Source organism: Orycteropus afer, unplaced genomic scaffold, assembly GCF_000298275.1.
Source record: "Orycteropus afer afer isolate SDZICR_OR568_19922 unplaced genomic scaffold, OryAfe1.0 scaffold00063, whole genome shotgun sequence".
Classification (NCBI taxonomy): domain Eukaryota; kingdom Metazoa; phylum Chordata; class Mammalia; order Tubulidentata; family Orycteropodidae; genus Orycteropus; species Orycteropus afer.
Genome location: NW_006921650.1, coordinates 10,771,612 through 10,790,494, shown reverse-complemented (window position 1 = coordinate 10,790,494; position 18,883 = coordinate 10,771,612). Strand labels below are relative to the sequence as shown.

The 18,883-nt window shown below is 37.0% G+C and overlaps 1 protein-coding gene across 1 annotated transcript in view; it reads left to right on the top strand.

The window, feature by feature from the left end:
- Positions 1-1,663: 1,663 nt before the first annotated feature.
- The window catches only part of ZNF804B (zinc finger protein 804B), a 163,702-nt gene continuing 146,482 nt past the window's right edge, over positions 1,664-18,883 (top strand). Inside the window, exons 1-2 of the mRNA XM_007939859.1 lie at positions 1,664-1,693; positions 3,604-3,747. Of these exons, the coding sequence (XP_007938050.1) occupies positions 1,664-1,693; positions 3,604-3,747 (174 nt within the window). The remainder of the gene's footprint in view (positions 1,694-3,603; positions 3,748-18,883) is intronic.

Below are 18,883 nucleotides of genomic sequence, written 5' to 3'. Positions count from 1 at the left end.
TGTGTTTTACTGACTATGTGACAGCATTCAACTCTGTGGATCATAACAAATTATGGATAAATTATGAAGAATGAGAATTTGAGAACACTTAACTGTTCTCATGTTGAATCTGTACATAGACCAAGAGGCTGCTGTTTGAACAGAAGAGGGGAACTGCATGCTTTAAAATCAGGAAGGGTTTACATCAGGGTTGTATCCTTTCACCATGCTTATTCAATCTCTATGCTGAACAAATAATCTGACAGCTGGACTGCAGGAAGAAGAACATGACATCAGGACTGGAGAAAGACTCATTAACAACCTGAGATATGCAGGTGACACAACCTTGCTTGCTGAAAGTGAGGATGATTTGAAGCACTTACTGATGAAAATCAAAGACTAGTCTTCATTATGGATTGCACCTCAACATAAAACAAAAATCCTCACAACTGGACCAGTAAACATCATCATGATAAATGGAGAAAAGTTTGAAGTTGTCAAGAGTTTCATTTTACTTGAATCCACAATCAATGCTCATGGAAACAACAGTCAAGAAACCAGATGATGTATTTCACTGGAAAATCTGCTGTTAGACTTCTTAAATGTAGTAAAGAGCAAAGATGTCACTTTTAAGACTAAGACGTGCCTGACCCAAGCCATAGTATTTTCAGTTGCCTCATATGTACGTGACAGCTAGACAGTGAATAAGGAAGATCAAAGAATTGATACCTTGAATTGTGGTGTGGGCAGAGAATACTGAAAATAGCTTAGACTCAAGAAAAATGAACAAATCTTTCCTGAAGAAAGTGCAGCTGTAACGCTCCTTAAAAGTGAGAATGGCCAGACTTTGTCTCACCTACTTTGGTCATGGTGTCAGAAGGGATCAGTTCCTAGAGAAGGATATTGTGCTTGGTAAAGTAGCAGGTCAGTGAAAATAGGGAAGACCCTCAACAAGATGGATAGACACAGTGGCTGCAACAGTGGGCTCCAGCATAGAAAGATTGTAAGGATGGTACAGGTTTGGGCAGTGTTCTGTTTTGTTGTACATCAGGTCACTGTGAATCAGAGCTGACTCAGTAGTACCTAACAACAATACCCATTAGTCTGCTTATTAAATAGGCATCTATACTAGGCTCCCTCATATGCATGCAAAAGCTGGGCAATGAATAAAGAAAGCCAAAGGAGAATTGATGCATTTGATCATGATGTTTGCGAAGATTGTTGACTATACCCAGGACTGCCAGAAGAATGAACAAATCTATCTTGGAAGCTGTACTCCAGAATGCTCCTTAGAAAGAAGGAAGGCAAGACTTCTCACTTACCCTGAACGTGTTATCAGGTTATGTCCATAATAAGTGAGAAGTATTCTGGAGATGAATATCATGCTTGGCAAAGTGTAGGGTCACAAGAAAGAGAAAGCTCCTCAATGAGATGGATTGACACAGAGGCGACAACAAAAGGCTCAAACAGCAATAGTTGTGAGACTGGTACAAACTGGGTAGTGTTTCACTCTTTTGTACATATGGTCTCTATGAGACGGAACTGACTTGATAGAACTTAACAAAAAGGACATTCTGCCCTAGGCAATATGTTAGGTATTGTAGACCCAAAAAATAATAGAAGAGTTCCTTCCCACAAGGGATTTCTGGAAAAGTAAACATGCAAACAGTTTGTTTAATATCGCATGGCGTGTTTGGTGATAGAATTAAACAGGGTAAAATGGGAGCACGGGAAAGGGTTCAATAACCCAGTATAGGAGTGCCAAGGCTCATTAACAGATTTCTGGGAATGTTTAATGATAAGCTGAATCATAAAAAAAGATTAGATTTGCCAGGTGATTAATGGGGTGAGAAAATCTATATGCAAAAAAAAAAAAAGGCAACTGTTACAAAAAATAAAGATGTTTATTCAGAGACTATAAGCATTGTGTTATTGCTACACATTCATTGTGAAACAGGCATTGGTAAGAAAAGGGGCTAGGAAGTAGTCAGTAGTTTAATTAAGAAGTCTAATTAAGGAATTTGTATGTCATAAGAAAGTTGCCCTTAAAGATAAGGTAGACCACAGCTGTGTATTAATAAAGGCACTCACTAAGCATAAATTTAAATCCTTTCCCTACCATTTACCAGCTTCAGTCACTGTGATTGAATGACTTCTCTAAGCTTTATTTAATGCAGCTGTAAAATGCAGATAAAAATAGAACTTATGTATAGTGTTGTGAGAAATGTATTAGATAATTCATATATTTACCCTAATACCTAGCACATAATTTATATTCAATAAGAGATCTAAAGAAAATGTTAAGCAAGGGAATGATATGTTTAAAACTGAGACAGAGCATAACAAATATTGTAAAGATATTAATTATAAAGAACAAAAGATAAACTTAATAGTAGTGTCCAGCAGGAACTGACGCTTCATGGAGATTATGGATACACGAGGCTGTAGCTACAGTGTGAAGAGGTCACCTTAGGGAAAAGGGAAGCTTTTGTTTGCGAGGTGTTCCATATAAGCTGATGGTGGTGGAATATTTTGGAAAAGGGTAGTAAAAATGGTGGCACAACAGGAAAAATGTTGTCAGTGTCCCTGAGCTGTAAATGTGGAAGTTGTTATGTTGGCGAATGGTTGGTTGTGTATATTTTCATCACAATAAAAGTGTGGGGAGAAAAAAAAAAAAAGAGGTCACCTCTGGAGGTTGTATAAAGAAAGAGAAGCCTATGAAGAAGACAAAGTAGGAATGTTGAGAGATGTGCTTCATGATAGTGTGATAATTGAGACTGTCTCTTCCTGGTTAAGTCATAGGAAGGACTTCACAGAGGAGGTGAGTGGCTAGGTGTTGGAAAAGAACAGTAACTGACCAATATGATAAGGTGGGAAAAGGCATTACATGCAGAAAGAATAGCAAGTCCCAACACTGAAGGTTGCACTGAGGCAAAGTACATGAAGCAAAAGGTGAATAATATAAACAATATAGATGAATAACAGGTTAATATAATATAGTTCTATAACCCACAGCAAATGAGTAGATTCCAACTCATAGTGACTCCCACAGGCTATAAATCTTTGTGGAAGTAGACTGCCTCATCTTCCTTCCATGGCAGCTCATGAGTTTGAACCACTGACCTCTGGTTAGCAGCCAAATGCCTTATACACTGTGCCACCACATCTGTTTATAATATTGTATTACAAATAATATAAAATAGGCCAATAATACAAAACAATATAACCAAGGTCCCAGAAAAATAGTAGGGTAGAGAGGTGCTTCAAGGAGACAGTGTGGCTTGTGTTTGAGACGAGGCACTGAATAGGTAGGGGATATGGTGATGAGTTAGCAGAACCACAACCTCAAAATCAGTGGCAAGAGGAAGGATGAGTGACACTAGATTGGAGGAGAGTACTCCAGTGGGAATACTCACAGGCTTTCATTGACAAGTTAGGGATAGTGACATATTAAAGGTTACTTCCACAATACCATGGATTTCTAGGAAAAGTAATCAGCTTCACCATATGCGTTTAGTCAGAATAAAATTAATTAGCAGCTTGCTTAACATGGAACCATGGCTATGCTATTAGAAATATAACCAACATCGTTGGCTTTTTCTTTTTCTTTTTTTTCCTTTTAAGGAGTTTGCAGAAAAGGAGAAGGCCACAGCAAAGGCCCTGGAAGATGTCAAGGCAAACTTTTACTGTGAATTATGTGACAAGCAGTATCACAAACACCAGGAGTTTGACAATCACATTAATTCTTACGATCATGCTCATAAGCAGGTAAGCTAAAGTTGGAAAAATCCTTCACATTCCTGGATTTATAGCTTAAGAACAGAACTGCATGAATTTGGCTTTATTTATTGTCATCTAAGACTCTGAGGTGAGTCTATATCTTTTCTTTTTTTCTGTTTAAACACTAAGTGAAAATACGTTTTTCCTCTAAGTGCCATAAAAATGGTGGTGAACTTAGAGATGAGTAAGAGTAGACTGACTTATTCATTTTAGAATTATAATACTTGGGGAAACCAGGACCCAGGAAACACGGTGTTATATTCAAAACCTCCTACTTAATTAGTGGCGGAACTAGATCCTAAGATTTATGCTAGGACAGACCTATTACGGTGCTCTTTCAAAGATTCCAATATGTAGGAAAGAGTAGATCTTTAGGGAAAAAAGTCTCAATAAAAGAATATCCACTTAGGAGAGTCAAGATGTTAATCAATAAATGAAATGTTGCAAAACAAATTCAGAATGGGAAAGAAAAAGAGTGATATAGTTAGTAAGTGGAAATATATCAGTTCTTTTCCTTAAGAGATCATATGTATCTGTATTATCAGAGTAGATACTCTACCCCTGGCTGCTAATTTCCCTACTTCCATTGGTGTGTAGGAGAGGAGACTTGTTCTCATCCTTTCTGGTTAAAATATGATGTTACTGTCAATTAAGGAATTCAGAGTATTAAATAACACAGAATGAGAAAGAAATTCCATGTGGTCAGAGGATCATTACTAACAACTTACAGAAGGTGCACACTTCTGATACCAAATGGTCCTAACATCTTGGAATCTGTGGGCAAGTCTTGTATAATTTATCTCTAAAATATTTATTCCAAGTAAACAAAAGTAAATATTTTCACTACTTCACAATTATTTATTGAGTGCACGCTAAATATATTGTCTTGGGTGATGCAAGGCTCATGAAAATACAGCTTCTCTCACTATTGATAACAGGCGTGTATAACTGACCGTATTTCTCTGACTAGTGCAAGATCAATAGGATAAAATGTTTTAAGATTGTGATTTCCAAATATTAGTGTGTGATAACCACCTGGAAACTGTTAATAATGCAGATTTCTAGAATTTCCCATGAATATTCTAACTGGATAGACCTGTGGTGAGGTCCAAAAACCTACATTTTAAAATGATATAAAATAGAAAACTTCAAACATAAGTAAAAATAACCTTCTATGTGGCTCTAATCAAGCTTCAACAATGATCAATCTTGTTTCTTTTCTACCATCTTCACTACCCTCCACCACCATCACCACCGCATTATTTTGAAGCAAACCCCAGACATCATATAATTCAATCCAAAAATATTTCAAGATATCAGGATGCTTAAATATCATAGCCACAACACCATTAGCACACTTAAAACTTAACAGTAATGCTTTCATAGCACAAAATTGCTTTGTTTCCCCAGCTGTCACATAATGATTTGTAAATTTGGTCTTTTTCAAGTCAGGATGTAAAAATATCCACACTTCTCACTGAGATGTCTTTTAATTTTCTTTGAATATTTCTTTAAGATATAGGTTTCTCTCCTTTTAATTTTACTTTTGAAATTTAATTGTTGGTGAAACTGGGTTGTTTATCCCATGTGATATTTTCCTTATTATGAACTAGTGTTGTCTTTTGACATTTCCTTCTATATTCTATATATATTTCCTTTAAGATGGTTGATACGTTTAAAAATTTAATAAAATTTAGTTGTTTTTCTTTTTCTTAGTAAGACTATATTATATAGGTTATTGTGTGCTTCCATAAGGAGATGTATGATGTTAGATTGTCCCTCTTCTTACGATGCTATGTTCGATCAGTGGGTTCAGATACCAGTCTAATCCATTCATCTCCCTAATTTATTTTTTCACTCATGATTTTTGGAACCATCAGTAATCACATGATTAAATCCTTCCTTTATTTTGAGTTGGAAATGATGCTGTTTCTAGTTCTATCTTTAATAAAAAAAAAAATCATTTATTGTACGGAATATGTCTAAAGAAAGAAACTTACCATAAATACTACCTGCAAAAAGGACAAGGAGGCCACATGTTCTGACCTCCTAGAACCCCACAAGAGGAAGGCAGAATCGTCATCAATAGCCCAAGGCCTATTACTGCAAGGCCAGACATGCTGCCTCCCTCCAGCCCTTTCACCAACCGTTCCTCCCAAAGCCCCCACCACCTCTCTCCTGGGTTCGATAATTCGCTGAAGTGGCTACAAAGAGCTCACAGATTATGGGGTTTATTAGGGAAGCACCACAGGCTACAATTCAAGTTCAGGGAAAATGCTCAGTCTCTGTCCCAGCCCACCGTCCCTCAGCCAACAGTCTCTTTCCCAGCAGTGCTGGTCCCTCGGTGTCTCACTCAGCAATGCATGTCTCTTGCGTCTCTTTCCCAGCAACGCATGTCTCGTTCAGCAGCACTTCTTCCTCAACCAGCCATCAGAGAGAGTTCTGCCTCTAGGAGGCCTCCTTTTGAGCTTGACAGGGTGGCCAAACCAACCAATCATAACAACAGAATTCTAAGCACCTGAGAGTGAGCTTCCCATAACATTGCATTGTGCCACGCCCAACAGAAAAGCTCAGGTAGATAACATTTACAATCAGGAGCTCCTCAGTTGCTCATTCCACCACTGAGTTTACAATGACTTATGGGTAGAAAAGCCATACTAAGTAATTTACTACACTGTACTACTCCATCGTGTAATTTTATTCTGATGGTCTTCAGGCTGCATAATGTGAAAAATCACTGAGATGTCAATGAAATAAAAGATTAGGGATGGGCTCATGGAATATTTGATCTGTGAAATTTGTGGACAAATATGAACATTTAATATGAACAGTGATGTTTGATCTATGTTTTAAACATGCATAAGTAGATGTTCAAATAGAAGTTCAAGATGTGAGAGTATTCTCAACCATGGAAACACAAAACACTAAAGCAAGAAAGTAGAAGAACATGAGGCATCTTTTGAGAATTGTAGAAAATATTTGATGACCAGGGGATCATTTCTCCATACCTGAGTTGCATGCCACAGCACCCTCATGCTCTGAATTTCTAATAATTTTTTCCTTTATCAGTTTCTTCATTCTTTTCTCCATTAGCGTTCCAAAGTCTTGTTAAGATGAACTTTCTTCCATCTTTCTGTTGTATCTATATGCTTATTTCCTTTTTCCTTTATGCTTACCAGCACTCTAATTTTCCTAGACATGCTCCTTCATCAGATAACGACTCAGTTCCTACTATATGCTAATGTCTTAGTTGTAGAGAATGGACAAATTTGGTCTACCACTTTGGAAACTCAGTGGAGGTCATTATGAGTCATACTTGACTTGATGGCAGTGGGTTTGGTTTTTTATACATTTAGGGAATTGTTACTCTAATTTGGGAGACAAACAAGTCAGTAGACCTTTAAAATCCATTTATGTAAGTGCTATGGAAGGATGGAACATGAACAGAGCACATAAAATTGATTTAAGAAAGAAGTTGGCAAGTGAGCTGGCTTTCTTTCTTTCTTTCTTTTTTTTTTTTTCAATTTTATTGTGTTTTGGGTGAAAGTTTACAGAGCAAATTCATCTTCCATACAGCAGTTTACATACACTTTGTCTTAGACATTGACTGTAATCTCCCACAATAAAACAGCTCTCATCCCACTTCCTCCCCATAACCACCTCTTCTCTGTGTCCTTCTCTCCCATGCACTCCTGCCCCCCAATCTGTCTCCCTGTGCATACACAGACCTTCTATTTGCCCATGATTGATCTCTCTCTCCAAGGATTGTATCTACCTAATGTAAATGTTCAGCTCATATGCCTATCTTTGTTTGCCTAGAAGCCAATCACAAAAGGGCAAATATTGTATTATCTTACTTTTATAAGACAAGAATAGGTATACAGAGACCACTGTTCAGTAACAGTTACTAGGAATAGGTAGTATGTTGGGGAGAGGCATTAATCCCTCTCTAGATAGTAGTGTTAATGGGAAAAGTAACACTGAATGTGGGCAAAGACTGTACAGCTTGATCAAGGTAAATGATGTTACTAAGAAGTCCATAAGACAAAGGGGCATTTTTGATAAAGGATATAACATACATAGTGTTGCAACAAGACCACCACCACCAAAAAATATGTGTGGGGTAACTTACATATGTGTATAGCATATGTGAGCCTCATTATGTATGTGAATGTACATGTGTATGCACATATATATGTATTTCTATGCATGAGTCTATATATATGTATGTGTGCATGCATGTACATCTGTATATATGATAAAGCATGTAGAGTACACAGTTATAAATATTTCTTAGGCAAAACCAAATGCCTTGCAAGACTGGTTTTCTGGGTTTGAAGGCTTAGGACCATAGTCTCATGAGACAATTCGGTCATTTGGCATAACATAGATCATACAGATTGTGTTCTACATCCTAGTTGGTGAGTAGCATCTGTAGTCATAAAAGCTTGCGAGTGGCTATCTAAGGAAAAACTATTGGTCTCTACTTGGAGCTAAAGAGAAAGAAGGAAACCAAGGACTCAGAGAAAGAACTGATTGGTAGGACTAACAATCTACATGAATGATGGCCTCATCTACCCTGTGACCAGCTACCACTATCAGTCGTTTTGAACAGGGCCACAACAGATGGGTCTTGATAGAATGGGAGAAATACACGGAACAAAACACAATTTTTAAAAAAATTCCAGACTTACTCAATCAGTTGAGACTAGGGGATTCCCTGAGACTATCACTTTGATTCTCTTTAAACCTTGAACTAAAACTGTCCTCTGAGGTCACCCTTTAGCTACATAACAGGTTAACTCATAAAAGAATGCCACTCCTCGAAAGGAAGGTTGGGCATTCCTACTTCCGTAGTGATACTGCCTGGGAAACCCAAGGAGGGGTCGCTATGAGTCGGGGCCGACTCGATAGCAAATAACAATAACAACAACAACATCACCTATGGTACTGCACACCTTTAAAAAAATCATCTGAATGAGACAAAAGGGTCAGCAAGTGCTCTAGAGTAAATTCCCCTGGAATGTTCAGGGAACAGAAAAATCAGATTAATGGTAAGGGAGCATTCAGAATGTAATTAATGAGAATATTGACACATTGTTAAAAATGTAACCAATGTCACCAAACAACTGGTGTGGAATTCTTAAGTGGGAACCTAATTTTTTAACTTAAACACAATAACATATTATTTTTAAAAATAATTTGACCAGGCAGTCAAGAATGATAGAGTTTATATAATAGAAAACCTATGTCACGACATAGGAGCAATGATAAGGCATGATGGTGTGATCAATTCAGGAGTTGCTAAAGCCACCATCACTTCCCCAGGAAGCTCTTTATAACCCTTTTGAACTCAGTTTCTTTGCCTCTCATGCTTCTTTTGTAATAGATCTTACCCTTACCTTTCATTTTGCTTTTATCACTTTTACCATCTATATTTAATATCACTCCTATTTTCTAGAGTCTTCTAACTAGACTTCCTGCCTTGAGTATTTTCTCTTTTCCCAACCAGCCTATCACTTACGGGGAGACTAATTTTTCCAAACTACCATGTTTGTACTATGACAACTGTACTCTGAAATCTTCAATGGTTGATGACTGACTTCTAAAAGATTCTGAACTACTTAGCCTGTCATTCAAAATCGGCATAGTCTGGTTCTTGCTTCCATTTCCAGATTTATTTCTTGCAACTCAGAATTCCCCTTCAGTTTCTCAAAAGATGCCTTATGCTTCCCCACCTGCTCATCTTGGCTCATAATCGTCCTTCTGCCTGGGATGCCCCCCCCATCTTCTGTACTTCTGCAAATGCACATTTAATGCATAGATTAACATCCTATATTAGATAATAAAGCACCTAAGATGGTAAGGTGATTTCACACGGAATTTTCCAAACTCATTTTTGTCAAAAGCTATTAATGTTGTACAGATTTATGTGCATGCGGCCCACTTTGGAAACACTGGAGTAATTAGATTTGCTGTGTACCTTGTAAGACTGATTTCGTGGATCATGGGAAATACTTTGGGCTGAAGATTTGTTTATTTTGAAAATCTCTCAATTAAAAAAAAAAAAGCTGGTTTTAAAATTTCACTTTTAAATGAAACCGAATTTTATGTACAGAAAAAGGAAGGATTTGCTAAAGTAGAAGTTGAAAAAAGTCATATCTTTCATGCTTTTCAAATTCCAAAGTTAAAAAAGTCCATTTGGTTCTTGATTCAGTGTGGTCTCTTCTTGATTATGATGATGTTTATAATGATGGTAGTGGAGGTTCAGGTGGGAGTTCTTTTCTGGCCTAATATGAACATTTGCTCTAATTTTATTTTCAACGTGGATTCAGATTAAATATCTGGCATCTTCTGTTGAACTTCTAGCAGAATAGTCTTTTTGAGTCCCCTAGAAGTGAATCCAGAAAAACATTGAAATGGTTCTACTACTCATTAATAGAACATTTTAGAGCTAACTAGTAACAAAGTAATTTTTGAATTATCTTTTCGGCTTTCCTTTCTCTGTTTATATTGCTCAAGATATTTCAGTTTAATAAGTGATTTCTAAAGCTTTTGTATTATCCTGTGTGGTAGTTAAGGTTATGTGTCAATTTGGCTGAGCCTGGCTTTGAGTGGCTGGACAGCTGGTTGTAGTTATTTCCCATGGTAAGACTGGTAATAAACTCCATGGTAGAATCTACTGGAGTAGCTGAGGAGCTGCCTTAGGGATGTGGTCTGCTTCCAGTATAGAAGGAGAAGCCTTGAGAAAGGTCTACAGCTTTTGGCACACTTGAACCCTGCATGTAGCCGAGTCTTCCTTTAATAGCCTGCCATGTTTCCTGCCGAACATGGGACTATTTCTGGTCTTGAACTAGTAGTCTGCCATGTTGTTTGGCGGTTCAACCCACCAGCCACTCCTCAGAAAGAAGGTTGGGCAATCTACTTCCATAGTGATAACCACCTTGGAAACCCAAGGAGGGGTCCGACTCGACAGCAGTGAAGGGGCCATTTTATTTGTTGACCCTGGGTTTGTTAGCCTCAGCAGCCAGCAACTGGCTGAGTGAAGAGATGCCTCTAGCTCCAGTGGGCTGAGAGCAAGAGCAGAGATGAAGCCCAAGGTTGAGGGGCTTTCACCCAGCCCCTAGAGTTTGGCACTTTGAACGTGAACTTCTATCCTCCAAAACTGTAAGAGAATAAATCCTTGTTTGTTAAAGCCACCCATTTGTAATACTTTCTGTTAGAGCAACAGAAAGTAACCAAAACATCCTGTATCCAAATATCAATATTATGTGTTCATTTTACTCGAAAGATTGTATTAGTCATAGTTACCTTGCAATTCTAGACATGAAAATCAACAGTTAACTTTAAAGAATAAAGTAGAATATTGTAGGACTCAGAACTTTAACTTTATTGGACATTTAATAATATTTTCTATAATTTGATAAAAATTTGTCTTAGGTATTATTTGTAAAGAAAAATAATGCATCAGCAGCAAAGATTATTTTTTTCTATTTCTCCAGCAAGAAAAAAGAAAAATATGTCTACCTTTATTACCCCATTCTCTACATACTTCATGTTTTTAGAACTAACTCAATGGTTTTACCTATCGCCTTGAACTCTTTATAATTCTGTGTAAAGGCTGAGCATTATTACTAAAGCGATTTTAATCTGTATACAAATTACAATCACTTGGATAAAGACAGCACTGTAACTATTAATGTACTAACATGTCAATAACAATTAATTCTTTGAGAGACTATCTACAAATCTTAATCCCTTTATCAAGACTGCTAGCAGCAAAAATATAATACTGTAACAAATAATACATTCTCACAGACAACGGAAGTTTCTCCTGCCCCAGAGACATTCTGGCTCCTCTCAATTTAGGAAAAAACAAATGAGCTGGATCCCTATATAATTATCCCATAAAATATCTTCAGTAATAATGTTTTAAAAATCCATTTTCAGATCCTCCACATGTGAAGCTTAATCCTCCTAATCTTTGTATGCTTCACAATAGGATTTATTTTCACTCAGAGAGAACTGTTCACTTGTCAAGCCTGAATCTGAGATCCAAGTAATTCATTCTTAAAATACTGCTTTGGATTCATTTTGCTCATAGCTACTTGCTCAGAACGAAAATATCAAATCAGAACTCTATTTGTTGTTTTGACTCCAAACACTGCTGCAAGTATTTGATCCAATTACCTCTTGCTTTATTCCTCATAATTTGATTTTTATTTTTCCCAAATATTGCTCAAATTGGTCCAGTGTCATATATCAGGAAAACATTTTTAAGCTTTTGTTAGTTGCTAGGAGTCATCTCTGACTCATAGGACCTTGTATACGGCAGAATGAAACATAGCCTGGTCCCGGACCATTTTCATAATCGTTGGTGTGTTTCAGTCCATTGTTGTGGACTCAAACACTCGTCAAGGGTTTTCTTCATTTTTTCTAAGGCTCTGCTTTACCAAATAGGATGTCTTTTTTCTAGCAATTGGTCTTTTTTGATGGCATGACTAAAGTAAGAAAGTTGAAGTCTCTCCAGCCTCACTTCTAAAGAATATTCTGATAGTTTTTCCTCTAAGAATGACTTATTTGTTCTTATGGTAATCCATGACATATTCAATATTCATTGCTAATACCACCATTCAAACATATTAATTGTTTGTCTATATTCCTTTGATACAAAAAAAAAAAAAAAACCACCACCAAACTCACTGACCTCTTATCCATTCAACCCATAACGACCACTCCTTGGATTTCTGAGGTGATATCTCTATGGAAGTAGATTGCCCAATCTTCCTTCTGAGGAGTGGCTGGTGTGTTTGAACTGGCAGTCTTCTAGTTAGCAGTCAAATGCCTTAGGCACTATGCCACCAGAGCTGCTTTCATAGGAGTCTTTAAAGCAGTGACAATAGGGAAGACAGAGAAGACAGATCCAAAAGATAATCAATGGCTTTTAAATATATGAATACATGATCTAAATCACTAATAATCAAATAAATAGAAATTTGAGAAGATTATCTTTCAATAAAGTCATCAAATATTAAAAAAAAAAAAAAAAAGAATGATACTGCCCAATGTTAGTAAGATACTGGAAAAATAGATACTGTCAAACTTGGCAGTGAGGGTGCAAATTATTTCACTCTTTCAATGATCAACTTATGATTATTTTTCAAAAACTTTAAAATGTGAATTTTTCCCCTGAATAATTCCATTTGGCATGTAGTCTAGTAAAATATTTAGATAAAAGAGGAGCTCTGGTGGTGTAATGCCTAAGACATTTGACTGGTAACCAGAAGGCTGGTTGATCAAACCCACCAGCCATTCCTCAGAGGGAAGACTGGGCAATCTACTTCTGTAGTGCTACTGCCTCGGAAACTCAAGGAAGGGTTGCTATGAGTCAGATCCAACTCAATGGCAGTGAGTTTCATTTTTTTGGTTATATGTTGAAAATACAGAAACACTGGAAGCAATCTAAAGATTAAATGAAAAGAGAAGGGTTAAATTATAGTTCACCTAAACTGGAATAAAAACCAAAAACTCACTGCTGTTGAGTCGATTCTGACTCATAGTAACCCCTTCTTGGGTTTCTGAGGCAGTATCTCTATGGAAGTAGACTGCCCAATCTTCCTTCCAAGGAGTGGCTGGTGGGGTTGAATCAACAGCCTTCTGGTTAGCAGTCAAATGCCTTAGGCACAATGTCACCAGAGTTCCCAACTGGAATAATATGTAAAAATTAAATTTATGGTTTGGATCTGTATTTCATACTAAAGTGAATTTTTTAAAGAATATTTTGATACACTTTTATATTAAAAATCAACATAGAAATATAGAACAATGAAAAAAATACTTGCAATGTAGTAAATGACATAATATGGCTTTTCTAGCCATAATCTTTGTAAACTCCACGGTGGAATTTGCCATGAACAACTGAGTAGCTCCTGATTGTTAAAGTTATCCACCTAGGGTATTTCTGTTAGGAGTGTCATGAAGCAATCATCTTGGAAGTTCTCTCTCTCTCAGGTGTATAGAATTCTGATGTTGGGATTAGTTAGTTTGGCCACTCTGCCAGGCTCAATAGGAGCCCTCCTAGAGGCAGAAGGAATCTCTTGCTGCCAGCTGAGAGATGTACCGCTGAGAGAAACACATTTGCTGAGAGAGAGAGAGATGTGAGAGACCCTTGCTGCTGAGAGGCTGCCAGCTGCTGAGTAAAACAGCTGGAGACAAGAGACGGAGTGCATTTCTGAACTTGAATAGTAGCCTGTTGCTTCCCTAATAAACTCCATAATCTGTGAGTTCTGTGTGGCCACTGCAGCAAATTATCAAACCCAGCAGAGAGGTGGTGGGTGCTGCAAGAAGAACAGTTGCTGTCAGGTTAGAGGGAGACAGCATGTCTGGCCTTGCAGGAATAGGCCTTGGGCTACTGGTGATTTTGTCTTCCTCTTGTGGGGTTAGAGGAGATCAGAAGATGTGGCCACCTTGACCCTCTGGCAATACCTTAATAAAATTTTGTTCTTACATTTTTAGATTTTTTAAGCATTAATATCAAATCATAAACTTTTGTAAAAAGACAACAAAAAATAAAAAAATAAAAACAACCATAACATGGTTATACTATAAATATTATTATGCCTTAATACATTTTCACTTAACAACATATTTGTCAGTCAATGGAGATCATATTTTATTATGTTCTTAAATCAATATTCAGTATTTACTTTATTGTGACTTGCAATTATTGTTATTTTTTTCTAGAAGAGCCACATAACGTACTATGATTACTTTATGGTTATATTTTCTTGTAGAATATTTATTTTTTTTCCCTAGATTTAGAAATTGTTTCACTCTTATATTTGCTTAATGTCATATCATCACCAATCACTACTTTATCCCTTAACTATATACCAGATGTGAGAATTAAGTCCCAATACAAAAACATCAGATAAATTGAAATATATGTGAGTGCCTCTCCTCCCCCCTCTTCAGAGACATTTCTTCTAGAGCCATTTTTCTGCTGTAATTTGGACTGATTTTACTACAGGCCTGCTGCACAGCTATTGTTCTGGGACTTTTTTTCACTATCATCCTGTGAATTACTTTCTTTATCTCGTAACTTGTGTTCTTGATCCCATAACTTCCTATGTATTATTTGCTTTCTTCCTTTTGGTGAAGACTATACTCCAATAGCTTCCAAAGAAATAATACACACAAGGTAATGCTTTTGAGGCTTTGTCTGAAAATGTCTTTATTTCTACTCTCACAATTGATTTGTTTTTCAACTGATTACAGGTTTTAGTATTGCTGTTAAGAGGCCATATGCCATTTTAAATCCTGATCTTTTATCTCTGAAAACTCTTAGACTTCTCTCTGTATCATTCCTTCTTTTGTTCCTTCTTTCTCTGCAGGTCATTACTCCAATTCCTCAGTAAAACAGAAACAGTGCTACCTTCCTTTGAAAGGTGTTATGAGGATTAAATGAGAAAATGCATCATAACCCCATAAGTGCTGAACATATCCTAAAACTCAACACAGTTGAGGGAGGCATGTTTCACAGGGTGAACTTTGCAATGAAGGCTAGAGAGCCATTTCTGAAGAATACTGTGTGGGAAGTTCTGTCATTAAATAGGACACTAAGCTGAGAATCTCATATATCTTCTATCTCTGAATTTATGAATGTATAAATTTGTAGGTAGATAGAATTTTCTCTCATTTACTTTAATCTTAGACCTGGGCTAAGTCATGAGAGAAAACAAAATTCCTTTCTATTGGTCAGATTCCTGGAGCTGTAATCTCTAGGTAGGTAGTCTGTCTCAATTACCTCCTGAACACAATTTTAGCAACATCCCTTGGATGTGTATCGGATATGAGACACGGTGAAACTGTGCAGCGGAGTCTCCATTCTTTAACATGTATAGTAATAAACTGTGTGCATTTTGTAAATGCCTGGAACTTTGGGGCTTTCACCTGGGCTACCATTTCAATTTCCAAGTGTTTACAATAAAAATGTTTACTGAACAGAACACAGAAGTTTGTTAATTTTTTAAAAATTAGCTCTGTGCTTTTATAGCTCTTCTCATAGTCATTCAATTACTTAACAATAATGTTTCATGTGTAATTAAAGACACATTGTTCCATATCCTTTCTTAAAGAATACATACATTATTTCTATTGAACATGTTTAGTGATTGTGATAACATTTTCAGTGTTTTAATGGGAGGTGTGTTTATACTTTTGTTTCTTCTACACTTTAGAAACTGTTTTACACAATTTCTTTATCCACAGCTTTACATTTCCTAGTCAATTTTGTATTTCTTCCTATTTCCTTTCTTTCTTTTTTTTTTTAATTGTGATTTGGGTAAAAGTTTACAGAGCAAATTCACTTTTCATACAGCAGTTCACATGTACTTTGTCTCATGACATTGACTACAATTTACCCCAATGCAACAGCTCCCCTCCCTCTTCTTCCCGATAGTTATCTCTTCCCTTTGTTCATCCCTCCATGCACTCCTGCCCCCTCAGCTCTCTCCCTGTACATAAGCAGCCCTTCTTTATCCCATGATTGTTCTAAGGAGAGAACAGGTAAATGTTCACCTCATATGTCTGCCTTTTGTTTGGCTAGAAGCCACAGGTGTGGGTTCAATTCCAGACTTGAAGGCAGCTAGGGGCCATAGTCTTGGTGGTTTCTCTAGGGTTCTATCAGACCAGCAAACCTGGTCCCCCCCCTTCCCCCCCAAATGATTTGAGTTTTGTTCCACATTGTTCTCCCTCTCTATCCAGGATCTCCTACATAGATCCCATTCCGAATGGTTGACAGTGGTAGCTGGGCACCATCTTGTTCTGGTATCAGAGTCGTATGGTCTAAGGATTGCATGGTGTACCAGTCGCTTGGACTAACTGTTTCCGTGAATCTTTAGATTTCTTCTTTCTTCTTTGCTCTGGACAAGGAAAGACCCATCATTGTATCTAGATGGCTACTTGCAAGCTTTTAAGATCCCAAATTGTTACTTGCCAAAGTAGGAGGTAGAACAATGTTTTGTGTAGTACGCTATGCCAATTGAGCTTGATGTCTCCTGTGACTATGGTCCTGAGCCTACAGGTTCAACTATCGCTCCTTCTGGGCAGCTGGTTATACCCAAGAAGTGACTACAACCTTGTCCTTTGTCAATTCTACTATACGCCTGGGAATTCTTACAGAACATACAAATACACTTGTAAAACCATTGTCTGCCAACACTATGCATGGTCTTGGGTACACTTCTCCCTGCACAGACATACCTAATAGTTCAGCCTATCTATCTATCACTTATCTATCAACCTGTATACCCATATTTTCCTTCACTGACAACACAGTACTGTATGTGCACAAGGGCTCACCTTTGTTGTCTGTACCTTCCATGTACCTCTCTATGTCTTCCTCTTCCTCAATGACACCATGTTGATCACTCACATTTGGTACACTGCCCTTCTCTTCACCCAAATCGATATTTGTCTCTACCTACCTAACAGTGTTCCTCCGCTCCCCTCCCACCCCTGGTAACCAACAAAGAAAATTTCCTTCCATATGAAAACCTTCTCTTGATTTTTTACAATAATGGACTAATATATTTGTCCTTCTATGATTGACTTATTTCACTCAGCATAATGTCTTCCAAGGTCATCCATGTTATGTGGTGTTTTGCAGATTCTACATTATTATTTAGGGTTGCATAGTATTTCATTGTGTGTGTATGTACCATAGTTTGGTTATCCATTCTTCAGTTGATTGACACCTAGGTTGTTTCCATCTTTTGGCTATTGTAAATAGTGCTGCAATGAACGTGAGTGTGCATATGTCTGTTCTTGTCCTGCTCTCATTTCTTTAGGATATATACCTAGTAATGGAATGCCTGGGTCAAATGGTATTTCTAATTACAACTTTTGAAGGAATCACCATATTGCTTTCCACAGTGGTTGTGCCATTTGACATTTCCACCAGCACTGTATAAGAGTCCCAATCTCTCCTTATCCTCACCAGCATTTGTTATTTTCTGTCTTGTAGAACTTTGCTACTAGTGCTGGGGCAAAATGGTATCTCGTTGTTTTGATTTGCATTTCTCTAATGGCTAATGATCATGAGCATTTCTTCATGTGTTTGTTGGCCAATATCCATTCTAGTTTCTTAACTCCATATTACAGTATAACAGCTCCATGCTGAATGAATTGTACATGAAAATAATTCTGCAATGTTTAACAATAGCTTCTATTATCTCATTATTCAAGATTTACAATTGGCCATATTATCCTCTTTATCTCTTATGTTTTATTGAATAGCCTCTGAGAACATGGCCTCCCTACAACAATCCAAATTAACTGCTATTGGTTCAAGTAATAAGATTATAACCATTATAATCACATTGCCAAAATATTGCAGAGCTGTGGTTCAAGCCTGAGCTCAGTATCCACATCTGTCAAAGATAAGGCCAGAGGAGTGAAAGAAAAGAAATATCCCACATAAATCAGTTATTTTTATTGAATTTATATTCTAGAGCAATTTTAGGTTTACAGAAAAATTATGTACAAAGTACAATGTCTCCATACTCTTCTCCCTACAAACTGTTTATTCTATTAATATCTTGCATTCTTGTGGTACATCTGTCACAAATGATGAACCGCTATCAACACGTTTTTATTAAAGTCCACAGTTTTTAAATTATGGTTTTCAATTTGTATGTATAGTCCTAGAGTTTGACAAACTCATTATATCATCTGTCCACCATTACAAACAGAATAGTTTCACTCCCCTAAAAATGCCCTATGCTCCATCTTCCCTCCTCCTGAACTCCTTTATTCTATTAATGTGGCATATTATATTAATTGATTTTTAGGCATGAAATAGACCTATTTTTCTTAGATAAATTCTACTTTGTAATGTTGAATCCTTTCTATATTTTGTCAGAATAAGTCTACTAATATTTTGTTTATGAGGGATATTGGTCTATAGTTCACTTTTTTTTTTTTTTTAGGATATGGGTGAAGATTTACAGAGTAAATTCACTTTTCATATAGCAGTTCACATATACTTTGTCTCATGTCATTGACCAAAATTTACAATGCAGCAGCTCCCCTCCCACTTCCTCCCCATAGTTACCTCCTCCCA